Source organism: Suricata suricatta, chromosome 11 (assembly GCF_006229205.1).
Source record: "Suricata suricatta isolate VVHF042 chromosome 11, meerkat_22Aug2017_6uvM2_HiC, whole genome shotgun sequence".
Classification (NCBI taxonomy): Eukaryota; Metazoa; Chordata; class Mammalia; order Carnivora; family Herpestidae; genus Suricata; species Suricata suricatta.
The window spans coordinates 63991370-64007714 of NC_043710.1; the positions used below are offsets into that span (position 1 = coordinate 63991370).

Here is a 16345-nt window from a genome sequence, read left to right on the forward strand (position 1 = left end):
ACATGAGAGCTGGCTGTTCCAAAGTACATTCCTGCCTTTCAAAAGCATAGTTGAGAAAGACTCAGAAGAGAAAGAGTATGGTGCTCTCGACGTATGGAACTGAATATCCGAGTGAACGTGGAAGTTGTGGGGTGGGTGGGGAAAAGGAGTAAGGAAAACAGTAAAAACAAGTTATAAACCCAGCCTTAGACCTCTCCTACATGTTCCACAGCTCACATTCCAAGCATCTGAATTTGGCATGAAGATTTTTAGTTTTTCTCCCATCAGTATTTGAAGATAACACATAGCTAGAACCTGTGCTTAGTAAATCATATCTTACGTGGCTTCCACCTGACCTTTCTGTAAAGTTATCTGGTAAATCTGAACCTCTGGAATAACACCTCTGAATGTTTAAGGCAGCAGACATGCTGGTAAAATAATCTTGAACATGTGGATGCTGGTGAATGTTTTAGGGAGGTGGTGTAAGCAGATCCCTTTCTTCCCTATGTCTTATCAGAGTCACCAGCTTTGGTAAAACTCTAATGTGAGAAGAATGAGAATATGTAATTCATGTCACTTGTCACCACTGACAACTTCCCCACAGACTGACTATCCCACTCAAATGGTTATTTTGCGAACAGTTTGCCATATCCTCATCTTCCCTCATTTCCACTTCCTGGATAGCTGAAGAGCAAATAGTCTGAAATGGAAAAGGCAATTCTTACCTCCGTTTGCTGGGGATGACCCCCATCTCTTCACTGTCCCCCTCCAGTGTGACTCTCCTGGCTTGCCACCACTCATCATCTGAGGCGTTGATAACATGGAGAATATCTCCATACTTAAAACTAAGTCCTTGACTTGGCAGCCCACTGTCCTTGCTCTTGTCATAGTCAAACATGGCTCTGTAGAAATGACAAGAGAGCACACTGTTAGGAACTTCTCAAACACAGATTTCGGTTCATCATTTTAATTACCCAGCCTTGCCCTGAGAATCCATCATCCATTTGATACCACCTCCAAGGACTGACTCCCAGGATTGCAGTCCACATTCCCACGGCTGTGGTCACCAATCAATGTTGATTCCTGCTTCTCCTTGGAGGCTGGAGGGAGAGCTTACAAACTCCTAAAGTTGGGGTACTGCTTCCTTTCTTAGAGACCAATGTATGTGGCACAGTGATAATGGGAGATGTGGCAAAGGCAGTTTAGCACCTGAGATGTGTTCTCTTGCACTACCATTGAAATTTAAAAGTCAGTAAAAAGAAGGAAATAACGAAGACAAACATGGGCAGCTTTCTGAATGAAGCATTTGTGCTATGAACACATCCTCTTGGATGTATGTATCAGTCCATAGAACTCTTTTCTTTGTAATAGGGAAAAATGCTAACAACCTAAGTGTCACCCACAGGGGACTGTGATCCTTCCACTCACTGGACTATTAAACCATTACTGAAGTGGAATGGTTGCAGTTCCTATATTGTACACCTGAAACTAATATAACCTGTATGTTCATTGCACTGCAATGAACATTTTTAAAAAAGAATCTGCAAATTAAAAACCACAAAAGCATCAATAAAAAAATAAAACAAATTGAATGGTTGCAGAGGTTAATGAAATGCCATGAATAAGTGCTCAAAATGCAAGAATAAAAAATATAATTACACCAATGTTTATGTGTGTGTATACATATAGATCAAAACTATATGGATAAGACAAACCTTTTTGCTCCCACAGAAGGCTAAGCCTATCTCAGCATTGCACTCATCATTCTAAACTGTAATTCTGGCTTTAGGTACCACATTTCCCTCAGTAAAGAACACTCTTATATGTATAGATTGGTGGGGAAAGGGGATTGTAAACAGAATTGAAATGATCACCAAGACCTCAGTAGCGAGGTGTTGCCTTAGTAGCTGACGGTTTGTCTCGAGTTGCCTGCCTCCTCCCATATCCCCCTGCCCTCACAAACCACCACCGCACACAGACAGTATACGATTTCTCGGGAGAAGCAGATTTTGCCACCTCCCTGTTTATTTCCCTTTGATTCCATTCTGAGAATTTCCTTAGAGTGTAACCACTATGCAAGCAAAGTTAGATCTGGGGAACAGATTTTTCTAAGATCACTGAGGATCAGTATGATTCTTTTCCTTTCTTCTTCTTTCCCCCCCTTTTCCTTATGAAAGAAATGTCACATCTGTTGTCATGGCAACCGAAAAAGAGCTGAAGACAGCGTGTGGAACTCTCAAATACGGTAGGAAAATTAGAATTACTTGCAACACAGCTCCTTCTTCCATGAAGCTTGTTCCCAAGTAATGGAATAGGAGGAGAGTTTCTTGGTATAAGCTCCCAGAATGACTCATTTCCACCTTGACCATCTGCATCTTCCCCACCGAAGACTTTGGCAAAGCTCTACTCAGGTGAAAGAGGGTTGAGAGAGGGCAGGGGCCCACTTTTGATGCCGTCACTTCTCTGGCTGGGTGATGTGACATAAATTAATTAACACTCATGAGCCATAGGGTTTTGTAATGCAAAATTAGTCCAATAACTACTTTCAGACAGAGCTGCTATGAGCATTAGTAAGACATACGTGGCAGCCGGCTCATGGTGGGTGCGCTGTAGCAGCATGTGGCACAGCGGTTAAGAATACTCAGGGGTCACACTGTTAGAGTCATTTCCTGATTCTACTGCTTCTTACCAGTTATATAGCAGGTTTTCCGCATAAGCTACTTAACCTTTCTTAGGCCTTAGATTCCTCATACCTAACAGTTATGGTGACAACAGCAATGGTAACAGCACCCCCGCCATGAAATTGTTGCATGGATGAAACGTCTCACAAAGTCACACACACAACGTCTCACAAGGTAAAATGGAGCATGTCCAACAATGCCTGGCACATAGTGACAATCATCAAGTTTGAACTGTTATTATTACCTCCCCTTTTCCCTTTGTGTGGGTATTTACAAAACTCCTTTCTGTGTCTAAAAGGGTTAACATAGCAAGCTTGAGATTGCTGTCCTTAAAAAGACCTCCCTACAAGGGTGGCTTGTGGCTGACCCTTGGGAAATTAGATTTTGGGAAGGTTCTATTTCCTATAAAGAATGGCTGACCATGCCTAAACTGTTTGTATAAACAACATTTAAGCTGAATATTTGTTTTCCTTCTGTGAGTCTGGAATTGTGGTATGTGCCAGGCAGAAGGGGTCTATATGAGCAGTCCCCAGTATAAACCCTGGACCGTGAGGGGCACCTGGGTAGCTCAGTCAGTTAAGCGTCTGACCTCAGCTCAGGTCAAGATCTCACGGTTCATGAGTTTGAGCCCTGAAGTGAGCTCTCTGAAGTCATCACAGAGCACACTTAGGTTCTGAATCCTCTGTCTGCCTTTCTCTCTGGCCCTCCTCCCTTCTCGCGCGCGCACGCACGCACACACACACACACACACATTCTCTCTCTTTTTCTCAAAAATAAACAAAAAAAAAAATCAAAAAACAACAACCCCCCCCGCCCAACCCTGAGTCTTTAATGCGCTTCCTTGATAGACAACATTTATACCTGCTGTCACAATTTGTTGCTGGAGGAATTAGGCATGTCCCATATGACTCCACTGGGAGAAGGCTCTTGGAAGCTTGCGCCCAGTTTCCTCTGGATTTTGTCCCAAGCTCCTTTCCCTTTGCTGATTTTGCTTTGTGTCCTTTTCTGTAATAAATCATAGTCCTGAGTATGTCTATGCTGAGACCTGTGAGCCCTCCTAATGAATCATTGACTCTGGGAGTTGTCTTGAGGGTCCCCAACTCTCTATAGATTGCAAATCATTTTCACATACACTACCTTATTTGTGACTCAATCCATTCTGATGAAGAATGTATGACGGATACAGCACTATCCCCTTTTCATAGATGGGGGATAAGACTAACCTCAGCATACACGGCTTAGGGTCAGCAACTTCAGGCTGGAGCTTGGGTCTCCTGACCCGGAGTCCTGGTACAATGCTCTTCACCTTGTTCTCCACAGACCCCCTGCCCTGCAATCTGGGAGGTGGTGACAAGGTGGCAAGGATAATACCTTATGCTCATATTAGGTGCCCTGGCACTTTGTATCCATTGTCTTATTTGACATCATAAGAACCTGAAGGTGAAAATCGGTATCTTCATTTTACAGATGAGGGTGGGAAGGTCAGGACGTTAGGGCACCTGCCCCAGGTCCCACGTACACACGTGGTGGAGACTGCATCTAGAATACGGTCTGTCTGGCTTCCAAATCCACATTCGTGGACATTTCATTGTGAGGTTCAGTTTCCCAGCCTGTTGTCTTCTGGCCGTGCTCACAATTTAGCAGTATCGGGAACTCCTAAAATCTTCCCTTCAGGACTTCCCACCCTCCCCCACCCCCCGCCCCCAAATCCCCGAAGCTCCCTACAGCTCACTTCTTGTCCCAGGATTTTTTTATTTAAGTGTTTTATTTATTTTTGAGAGAGCACAAGCAAGGGGAGGGCAGTGAGATGGGGACAGAGGATCCAGAGAGGACTCCGTGCTGACAGCAGCAAGCCCCGCTGGGGCTCAAACTCACAAACTGTAAGATCATGACCTGAGCCTAAGCCTGATGCTAACTGATAGGTGTCCCCATCCCAGTATTTTTTTTTTATACTAAGGGTCTTCAAACCTCTGGTTTTGCTCCAGGCTCTTTCTGGATACAAGCCATCAGGAGAGCTGGCAGGTGGTAGCCAGGAAGGCAGGCTCTAGGGTCAGATGGCCCGTGTTTGCAACTTTCTAACTATGTGATTTTTAAGCAAGTTATTTGGCTTCTCTGGGCTCCAAGTTTTCTTAATTGTAAAACTGGCATATAATAACACCACTTACCCCAAAGGGCTGTGGTGATGATTAAATAAAACACTGTATAAAAAGTATTGCAACACCAGCCTGGCACTAGTGAGAGATCAATGAATGATAATTGTTTTTCTGAAAAGTGTGCTTGCCTTGAACCAGGGAATCCACTGGGACTCGTGGCCCTTAGTAGCTGTCTTGTGGACTGTGGACAAAACATCTAAAATCTCCCTCTATCCTCAGAGTCCAGTCCAGCACTGGCCACAAAGTAGACCCTCAGTGTCAGTCTGTGAAAATGTTTCAGATGAACTTTGAAAACTCTGCTCTCTTAAGCCTGCGTCCTCCTATGTAAGGGAGGGAAGTAGAGACTGTTTCAGTGGTCCCCACTGGCCAGCCATTCAATCTACTGTGCTCTCTTCTAATTCCCAAGAATCCCTGAGGGAGGCTTCCCACTCCTGCCTTCAGCCGTAGGTGTCCTCACCGAAGGGGCTCACAACACGTTCTTCCCGAGTTTTGTTTATCTCGAATAATCTGCTACTCTAGGATGACATGGATTTCAGACTTATTATGTCCCTGAAAACAAGCAACTGATAGATTTTAGCAGCTTCTGGCTCCTTTGGATATTAATGGATCTTCATGTCTGGGAAAAATGTTACAGTGCCCCATCACCTAATTTAAAAAGCGATAAGCTGTTTTTAATTTGCTTTATGTGCTAATTCATCACAGCAACTTTTATAAAATGCCATTAAGACTCACACTTTCCACCCAGGGTGCTTTTAACAAGTCCATTAGACAAGTAGAATTAGACAGCAGTAATGCAGTGACTCTCCATCCCTCCTGCATTTCCCCATGTGGAGGCCCTTTGCCAACTGGAGGAAGCCTAATAAGGGGGGTGAAAAGCTGCTCCTTCTCATGGCTGGCATCATGACCGAGATAACCTGAGCAACTGATGGAACTTGTGCTTATTAAGTGGCCCACAACGTGTGAAAGACTTTATATTTATCATTTCATCCAGTGTACTGGCCAGACAAGGCAGTATCTGGGTTACATGCCAAGTTTTGGAGAGAGAAGAGACCGAGGTTATATCCCAACTCTGCCATTACTACTTGTGAATTTGGGGTATGTTACTTAACTTCCTAGATGATCTCTTCACCACAGATGACCATTCCATCAACTATGAAATGCAGAGAATGATGACATTAATTCCAAAGATTTTTATGAAGAGACACGCCCAACACACACATAGAATGCACTCTACTCTGTTATTATTTCTGACAAAAATCTTGCCATGTAAGCCTATTTTTTTTAATCTCATAAAGGAAATGAGATCCAAAGAGCTAAAATGAAAAAAAAAAAAAGCTAATATGTAGCAAAACCAGGATTCAAATATTTATAGATGTGTCTGAATCAAAAGCTGATGCTCCTGACTGAAGAATTCAGCTTAGAATTTCTGATAAGGAATGTGGTCCTTAGACCTCATCTCCAGAGATTTCATGATTTGGTGATTGCATTTATAGTGATACATTGGACTAGACATGAAGATAGAGGCATGAGTAGTTTATTGAGCATACATTTAATTATCACAACAGCCCCACAAAACATGGATCAGCCTTGTATTGCAGATGAGGAGACACAGATTTGCATAACTTAAGCTATATGCCCAGTGATACCAGCTATCAAGTGACAGGGCAGGACTGAATTCAAGACCTGTTTGCCTCCATCATTTATGCTATTAAAAGTAAGTTGCCATATTTCAAAGCCTTGAACTAAAGCCTAATTATCAGCTTAAAAATTCAAAACCCAAAACCAACCCCCCACAAAAAAACCCAACCCTCCCAACCCACAAAAAACCTTTCTGCCTCTAAGGCTTGTGGACTTACTATACCAACCCATGTGTTATTTTTGCAAGGAACCCTCTCCAACCAAAACCACCCACCTTCTCTACTGGGCTTAGACTGCAGTAATATTTAATAATCATGGACCATAATAGCACACATGTTCTCTGTGTTGGTCAGAGGATTGAACTTTGGCTGACCCACTTTAAGGCTGGTATAACAGAGAATCACAAGGGTGAAGAGAACCCCAGGACTGTGCCAATAAGAGCTGGAAAAATTACTTGATGTGTCTCATGGTTATCGAAGATATGGTAGGGAAAATCATTCCCTAACACCTTTTTTACAAGGATGTCCATGCCTTGATCCCCAGAGCCTATGAATATATTACCTTATGTGGCAAAAGGGATTTGCAGATGTGATCAAAGTTAAAGGTCTTAATATGGGGAGAGTATCCTTGATTATCGGAGTGGGCCCAATCCAATCACATGAGTTCTTAAATGTAGAGGAGAGGGCAGAAGAACAGGTCAGAGATCTGTGACATGAATGGTACATGATCGCCATTCCTAGATTTGAAGATAGAGGAAGGTAATTTGCTATAGCAGCAGTAGAAAACTAATAACAGAAGACAAGAAAGATGATTTAATAGAAGGCAGGTAGAAGGTAAAGGCTACCAGTGTGATGATCCTGTCAAAGATTCTTTGGAATAAAAACAACTATGCAGCAACTATAATACAGCCTACCAAATGCCTATTATTGGCTAGCCGTGTGCAAAGTACCTTTGGTTGACCTAATTTCATCTTCCTGAATCCATGTAAATAGCTTATAAGTATGATTATTCTTACTTTGCAGATAAAAAACCTAAGGCTTTGATTTCTTAACACTCATTTTTTATCCAATTCTCACAAAAACCCTATGAGATAAATATTATTGTTCATATGCTCACATAAGGAAACCGAGGCACAAAAGTGCAGCCTTTTCCTTCTTTGAGGTTGTAAGGCACTCTGCTTGCACCTCTTTTGGGAAGCCTACAATGTCCAGTCTTGAATGGGAATGTGTTTTACCTCCTCTACTGGATTAGAAGCTACTGAAGGTCAGGGGTTCCCAGGAATGGCCTCTACAGAGCTTTTGTAGATGCTTTATAAATGAACAAATCAAGATGTCTGGGTGGCTCGGTTGGTTAAGCAACTGACTTCAGGTCAGAGTGGGTTTGGGCCCCATGTCGGGCTCTGTGCTGACAGCTCAGAGCCAGGAGCCTGCTTCAGACTCCGTGTCTCCCTCTCTCTCCACTCGTCCCCAACTTGTGTGCATGCACTCTCCCTCTTCTGTCACAAAAATAAATAAATAAACTTAAAAATTAAATGAACAAATCAACCAGCAGGTTACTTCCTTCTGTGCTGTGAACTTATTTGGGCTGCAGAAGACTGTTTCCATGACAAATTTAAGACCCATGCAGCGAAGTGCTTTGACTCAATTTCCTTGGTTTCGTGAATTTGAGGCTTCTGCTTGATTAGAGGAGACTTGGTTCTCACTTCTCTGTGCAGCAGGAAAACAAACAAGAACAGCAGAAGATAAAGTCTGTTCTCTGCCACATCCCACTGTGCTCGGCTTAAGTGGATGTGTTCCATTGTTAACGTAAGCAGCTGAGGATACTGTAAAAAGTGTAGACATTGGAGTAAAAAGACACATTCCAGTGAGTTCACCCTTTCCTAGCTGAGCGTCACTGAGAAAATCTGTGGATCAATCTGAGCCTTTGTTTATCAATGAATGGGTTTAATCATTCCTAGGTCTCAGCATATTTGGAGAGATTTAAGGAGATGACAGAGAAAAAGTCTTTAGCTCACTAGCTGCCAACCAGTAGTTCCTCCCCTATCATGTACATGAGACAATTTCTTCAACTATTGGCAGTGATGACAATATGGTGTTTTAAAATACAGCATAAAAATACACATAGAGCAAGCTTTCTCAAAACATTTTCTCAACCGGGGGGATGTGGGAAAGGGATCTGCATTGGGAGCAGAGAGATCTGCACTTTAGGTGCTATCATTTTTTAAAATTCAGCCGTTTCTAATAGTTTTTCCTTCTTTTTATTTTTTAAGTTTATTTATTTATTTTGAGAGACAGGGCATGCATGATGGAGGGGCAGAGAGAGAGAGAGAGAGAGAGAGAGAGAAAAGGAAAGAGAGAATCCTAAGCAGGCTCCACACTGTTAGCACAGAGCCTGACTCAGGGCTTGAACCCATGAACAGTGAGATCATGACCTAAGCCGAAATCAAGAGTCAGACGCTTAACCAACGGAGCTACTGGGTACCTCTAGTTTTTCCTTCTTAAAAACATTCATTTGCCCACTCAGGAATCTAATAAATAAGTGTTTCAAAAATAGAGACGGCACCCTGCAAGTAGATAGAAGTTTGGAAGGAATTAGGAAAGCAGGACTCTGGTTCTGGCTTCAACAAAATCTCACTGAATGATCTTGTGTAAGTTTCTTTACCTCTCTGGGCTCCAGCTTCTATGTAATCAGCAGGCCATAAGCACTTGTTAAGACATGCGTCAGCTATCATATTCTATGCCTTGGTCTCCAAGGCACTGTCAGGAACTCAGGTTAACTTTCCATGTGGCCGGGGGTGCCTCAGTGGCTCAGTGGTTAAGTGTCCAACTCTTGATTTTGTCTCAGGTCATGATCTTATGGTTTGTGAGTTTGAGCCCTGTGTTAGGCTCTGCCCTGACAGCACAGAGCTTGCTTGGGATTCTCTCTCTCCCTCTCTCTCTGCCCCTTCCTGGCTTGAGTGCTCTCTCTTTCTCTTTCAAAATAAATTAACATTAAGAACACTTTCCACGTGGTTGATAGTATGTGTGTCGCTGAGGACTGTGTTTGCTTTGTGAAAATCACTCTGCTCTGCCTCATCTCCTTCGCCAATCCCAGAACTTCTTTTCCCCTCCCTATACCCTCGCTGAGAGTTAAACACTCCTCTCATACGCTCTTATATCACCATGTATTGTGATTTCTAATCTTTGCAAATTCTAATTTGTATATATGGGGGGTGGGGTGGGGAGGGAAGGCTCATATTCACCCTATCCCCAGAGTCTACCACATAGCAGATGTCCAATAAAAGTTAATTTTGTTATTAAATTTTTCAACTATTCTTCTCATAGGTCAATTCCTGGAATTCAGTTGTTTACATTCTTTCCTATAAGGCATGGACAATTGGAAACAATAGGTAAGGAAAGCCTGCATAGCATCCGGCATTGGCCTCCCCGTCTTTCTTATGACAATGAAGATCTGTGCCATGTTCCTCTCTCCCACCTCAGAACACATTCATCTCAGGGAAGAAGGAAATGCACAGCTCTCTACAGACTACTTTTCATGTCTCCTCCAGGAACCCTAACATACATACCCTTGTGGATCAGGCATCATATCCAGACTGATTGAAGTCTAGTGTGGCCATTTAATTTCCCATCCATTTCAATAATGACTTGTCCATAGTGAAAGGGTGGCTGAATCCACCAGCAAAACAGTCTTAGGGGATAACACATTAGCTTCTGTCAGTCCTTGCCCAGAGAGCACTGACCAAGATGCTCTTTGAGTGATTACTGAGCACATAGTAGGCCTTAAAATGGGCTAGGCACTGCTTTAGGTATTTATTACCCATGATTCATAGATACTCCTTAAAGTGCAGGCATTGTTCCCTTTTATAGAAGGGTAAAAATGCACTGTGGTATCATATGGGTTATCCCATTTGATCATTAATAACCTTTTAAGGCAGGTTTGTCCTTACATGTGAAGATACTTTTCTCAGAGTTAAGCATCCAACTTTTGATTTTGCTTCAGGTCATGATCTCATGGTTTGGTTTGTGAGATGGAGCTGCATTGGGCTCTGCGCCGACAGCGCGGAACCTTTCTGGGATTCTCTCTCTACCTTTCTCTCTGCCCCTTCCCCCACAAAATAAATAAATAAATAAACTTAAAAAAAAAAAAGCTCTTATCATGCCAGATTGTTTCCTTCTATGTTTAGAGAATATTGGGAGACAGTCAATTTCTACTGTACCCAAGGGGTCAGGCAGTCACTGTCATGACTGAAGATGGAACTAATTGGGCACCAATGAGAGGTCCTTACAGCCTGGGCCTCTCCACAGCTGTGGCATTTTGATGATAATCAGGGAAGAAGCATCACTTCCAGGGGCAACAACTCTCTCTCTCAGTCTCTCCTGAGTCATCAGTGCTCTCCATCCCGTAGGGACACAGTGTGGGCAGACTTCCTGTGTCCGGAGGCCAGTGTGTTGATCATTTCAGACAAGTCATCATTAGAGTCTCCAGGGATGGGGCCCACTCCAGCTTGCTTTCTCTCTCAGGGTGTCCTAGCAATCTGTCAGGTTGGTTTACATGGCAGTCCTGACTGACAGGACCTTATCTGAGGGAAGTAGAGGCAAATCTGAACCTGCCCAAAGGCAGGGCTCCACAGACCATGGTGATGGTACTTCAGATTTCAGGGCTGGATGAGGATGTAAAAATTAATCATCTTAAAACCATTGTCTTTTCCGCCAAATGCCATCAGCCAGCTACTCAGAAATTGAAATATGGGAAAAGGAACATGGCCAGGATGAATAGCCTAGGCTTTATGATGGTTCTGAAAGGTTTTATGTTCTGGCCTTGTTTATCAGGAAATCAAAATACATTAATCGAGATACTAGAGAAAAGCTGACATAGCCTTGACTGCAGCCTTTTGTTTCTGGTCCAAGCTAAAAATGTATATCAAGCTTTGGCATTTACTTCTTAGGGTCTTACTGTCACAAAGTAGAAAGCTTGCTATGGGAGAAAAAGAAGAATAATCTTGATATAGAATTTCATTATTGCTGACATGCAATTATCATTTCAACACTTAAATTTTTCTATTGAAGACTCATGTAAAGACCACGAGACATGGGCATCAAATAGCCCTGGGTTCAAACAGTAGCTCTGCCATTTAACTAGCCGTGTGCTTTTCAACTCTATCCTTGGGTCTTCAAAGATGCAAAAGGAGGGACAAGATCCCTGTCCAACAGAGTCTTTATGAGAATTACACACATAAGACATTTTAGAACCTAGTAGGTGCTCCGTATTTTTTAACTGAGTCTAAAGTCTAAATTCCTTCCCTGTAAATTCCATCCTTTTTGTTCTAGTGTTGTTCACTAGAGCATAAACAAAGCAAGTCTACCTCTATTTTCCAATAACACTTTAAGTATTTACTGACTGACAAGTGAGATCAATTGGCTCATCGCCTGGCTTAGAAGAGATACTGGAGAAAGTTTGTTTCTCTCATGAGCATATGGAAAAGGGGAGAAAGACATCCAAGAACATTTGACATGACTAATCCAAATCCTCAGTGGTAGTGTATCAGGGTTGGTAGTGAAATTCACATATCACAAAACCAGACAGTTGGACAACCACTTCAGCTCCCTCAATACTGAACTCAGTTTTTGTCTACCAGTTTTCAGAAAACTGGATGGGAACAATAGGCCTGGACTGGGGGAAAGGAAGAACTGGACCTAGAGAAAAAGTCACCTCAAAATCTCACCTATGTCCATAAATGCTCCCAATATCACTTTTTGAATGAGGATACAAAAAATGGAAGATGGCTTCATTCTCATCCAGGTAAAAACACTGCGTTCAGGATGTAATTTAACTTCTACGTATGGATATGAGATAATAGCCATTTAATGCACTATCATTTACAGAGTGTCTCCTATGTGCCAATCACTGTGTTGTTTGCTGAGGACTCAGCAATGAACAAGAGGCTTGCTTCCTGTTCTTATGGAGCTTAATGTTGGGTTGAGAATAGAGGTAAGGGTATATTTATTCAGCTACTTACACATTTACTTATTCATTCTGTAAATATTTATCAAGCATGGACCAATGATGATTCTAGGAGTTTGGGGTCTATTCGTGAATGAAAACAGATGAAAATTCTGCCTTCATAGAACTTATATTTTCATGAGAGGACATGGAAATAACCATACAACATAACAGAAGTTGATACTTCCTATGAAAAAGTTAAAAAGTAGAGCAGAGTAAGGGGTATCAGGAATTTTAAACAGGGTAGAGCTGTGGTAGTGGTGAAGGTTGCATTTTTTGGGTGGAGGGTGATCAAGGTGGGACTCACTGAATGGCAGGTAAGGCAAGGCTTGAAGGAGGTGAGGGAGCTAGTCAGGAAGATATCTGAGGATAGTATTTTAAGAAGAGGGAAAAGTCAGTGCAAAGGCCCCAAATATAGTTAAGTCAGTGCAATATATGCTATGATATGAATTTGTATGGGGAGCTACAGGATCATAGAGCCGGAACCTCCATCAGGTGCTCAGACAGGAGCCGATGAATGGACAGTTCTCCCAGATCTGCTAGCTGAGAGACAGCAGCACACCTACCCACCCCACCCAAGTGAGCAGGCGTGTCCTTCAGGCATTCTCTGGGAACCTCATCTCTAACAACAGTCATCTCACATCATGGGGACTCCACTTCTTCCCTCAGAATTTCCTGCTTCCTGCCTCTCTTTGGAAGCCAGCATGTGAGTGGGGCCATGGAACACCTTCCCTTCTTTCAGATGCTCTACTACAGCTCACACCAGGCAGGGGAAGTTTTTCAGCCAAGAATTTCTCTTAACATTGTGTAAAAAGTCAAAGCACTGACTAGATAGAAAGAATCAAGTGTTCTATAAATTTCAATCCCTTCTATGAAACTCATATCTTTCTCTGCAATCCTCGCTGAGTCTATTCAGAGATAGGCTGAGCCTGTCCCTTCTCTGTGCCAGGTTGCTACCTCGTACAAGGTCTTGTGCTTGCACGCAGTAGGCTACATTTTAGTTGGTTTGCTGTGGATCTTTTTTCCCTTCTAGACTTCTCAGTTCCTGAGGGTTAGGACAGAGTGTCATTCATCTGTGCATCTCTTGAATAGAGCATGGAGCAGGAGGTGCTCACAACACAAGGCTAAATGGAATTGAACTGAAATCCGGATCCTCACTGTATGACCTTGGGAAACATTACTTCATCTCTTTAGGTCTCTTTCAGTTACCTTATCTGTCAAATGAGATTAAAAATACTATATTTTATCAATTTCAAGATCTATCTTTTTTTCATTTCCATCTCTCTACAGTTAGGGTGTATTGTATCTTTCTTGGCACATGCAGAGTGCATCTTACAATCAATGATAACAGAGATTCACTGAAAAGTGTAGGAACCATCTCACAGGCTCTTGTGAGGATTGATGAATTCTAGATTAAAAAGCCCTCAGATCAGATCATGAACTGCTCTTATTGTCATACATTGTGGGTCACATAGGGTCACCCCAACTTTCATTCTTCCTGTACACATTTTTCTTTTAAATAACCCCCTGTAGTATTCTCTGTTCAGTGACTGTTCAGAAAGTGCTGACTAACCAAATGGCTGTAACCTGACTTGCTGAGGAAGAGTTCTGTTCAGCAGTTTTGCTAAGTTGAATGATGTGTCTGTAGGAAATGTCCCAGCTCTAGTGAGCAGTTTACGAATTTAGGGAAAGAATAATGAACTAATAATATCCAGAATAGTAGTGTCTATACTTTTAGTATTTATAGTTTCTGTAAATATTAGTAGCATTTATTCCAATAACACAGTCATTTCGTGCTACTGTTTTTAAGCATTTCCATATGCCTAGTGTAAGTCAACCACTCATTCATTCATAGTCTATTAAACAACTACTACATGCCAGGCAACAGGACAATGGAGTGTCAGTCAGACCTGGGAAACTTCCCAGCCCTGCCATTTACTTGCTGCGGCTGTAGGCAATGTTTAAATTATGTTTCTTATAAACAGAATTCTTGTGTAAATTAATGATCAATTTCTGCTTGCTATGAACTGAATGTTTGTGTCCCCACAGAATTCATTTGTTGAAACCTTACCATGGAATGTGGGGCCTCTGGGAAGTAATTAGGATTGGGTGTGGTCATGAGGGTGGATTAGTGCCCTTCAGAATCAGAAAAGAGCTTGCTTTTCCGTTCTTTCTGCCATGGAAGGGTACAGTGGCATGGGAGGGTACACTGGCAGTCTGCAACATGGAAGAGGGTTCACCCCAGAACCCCACCTGGATCTCACACATCCAGTGTCCAGAACTATGAGAAATAATTTCTGGTGTTTATAAGCCACCCAACCCATAGTTGTAGCATATTGAACTGATTAAAAGACTGCCTAATAGACATTGCTGAGATGAAATGAAGTAACACATGTAAAATTCCTGCAGTATGGTGCCTGGCATCAAAAACTATGTTACAACTCAACTTTCATGGGCTGCAGAAATTTAGTTTAAATTTGCATCTATACTAATATTGATCTGTTTCACATTTATATGGCTCTTACTAAGTGCTGGACCTGGTGCTAGTGATTCTATTGGCAGTAAATGCTGCGGTAGCCTGTTGTAGAGATGTTTTACATGGGCTAGAGTGATAGGCAATGGGCCTTGCTCTCCCTACTGCTGCTGTCTTTCCATTTGGTAAAGTGATCAGATAGCCCTGTGGGACTGCTCTAAGACAGCCAGTGCATAAAACTATTAAGTGTCTGCAGCCATGCATTCATTCTTCTAGTCATAGTTAATGGGTGTCCATTGTGTGCCAAGGTATTATACTAGGTATTGGTATTATAGTGGTAAAATAAGAAAAACAAGGTCACTTTTGGAATTTAGAGGAAAGACAAATATAGAAGAAATAACTACCACTATGACACATCTTAAAAAGCACGTGGGAAAATAACCCATCAGAGTATGTGGTGAAGAGAAATGGAACATACTCTGGAGAGAATGGGTTAGGGAGACTTTCAGAAGGAGGGGCTGTCTAATCTAAGACCTGCAAGGGAGCAGATATAGTCAGGGAAAATTTACATTCAGAGGGTCTAAAGGAGGCTAGAAGGCAGTGACTCTGAAGGAGGACCAATGTCCTGGATGGACCAAGATGAGATCAGAATGAAGGAGAGGATAGTCCTAGAGGGTCCTGCAGGCTTATGAAACACACTTTCTTCTCCTCACAGCAATGGGAGGCCATTAGAGGATTTTCTACAAGATAGTGAGATGATCAGATTTGCATTGAAAATATCTTTCTGGATGTAAAGTAGAACTGGATTGGTCAAGAGCCAATGCTGAAACCCTAGTAGTGGGCCGTGGGAGTAATCCAAATGATGAGAACTTGACCAGTGTGGTATTGGTGGGATAGACAGAAGTTCCATATATTTCCTTTAGCCAGTGTCTCCCTCACCATAATCTTAAGCAATGCTTTCAAAGTTTTATTACCAGAACAAACCACTTTTTTTTTCTTTAGAAGAAAGCATCTAAAAACATAACAATTGTCTGTGTGAAAACAGAGAAGGAAACTGGAACTTTTAGCCTTTCTTCCACTCCAACTATGCAGTAGCCCAAAGACCCCCAAGATGAAGTCTGGGGCTCCTTAAGTCAGAGCATGAGAACCTTCAATCTACTACATTAGTTGCCAAGCACTTTATTTTTTTTTTTATTTTTTTTTGACCTTCACTTTGACATTATCTTTTTTTTTTCCATAATATTTTATTGTCAAATTGTTTTCCATACAACACCCAGTGCTCTTCCCCTCAAGTGCCCTCCACCATCACCACCACCTGTCTTCCCCCCTCCCCCCTCCCCCCCAACCCTCAGTTCATTCTCAGCTTTCAATAGTCTCTCAAGTTCTGCATCCCTCTCTCTCCCCAACTCTCTCTCCCTCCT

The 16345-nt window shown here is 42.3% G+C and overlaps 1 protein-coding gene across 8 annotated transcripts in view; it reads right to left on the bottom strand.

Moving 5' to 3' along the window:
- The window catches only part of DLG2 (discs large MAGUK scaffold protein 2), a 1964578-nt gene that overhangs the window by 70784 nt on the left and 1877449 nt on the right, over window positions 1-16345 (bottom strand). For all 8 annotated transcript variants that reach the window (XM_029956387.1, XM_029956381.1, XM_029956385.1 and 5 more), the window contains one exon: window positions 705-881. In XM_029956387.1, coding sequence (XP_029812247.1) covers window positions 705-881 — 177 coding nt within the window. The remainder of the gene's footprint in view (window positions 1-704; window positions 882-16345) is intronic.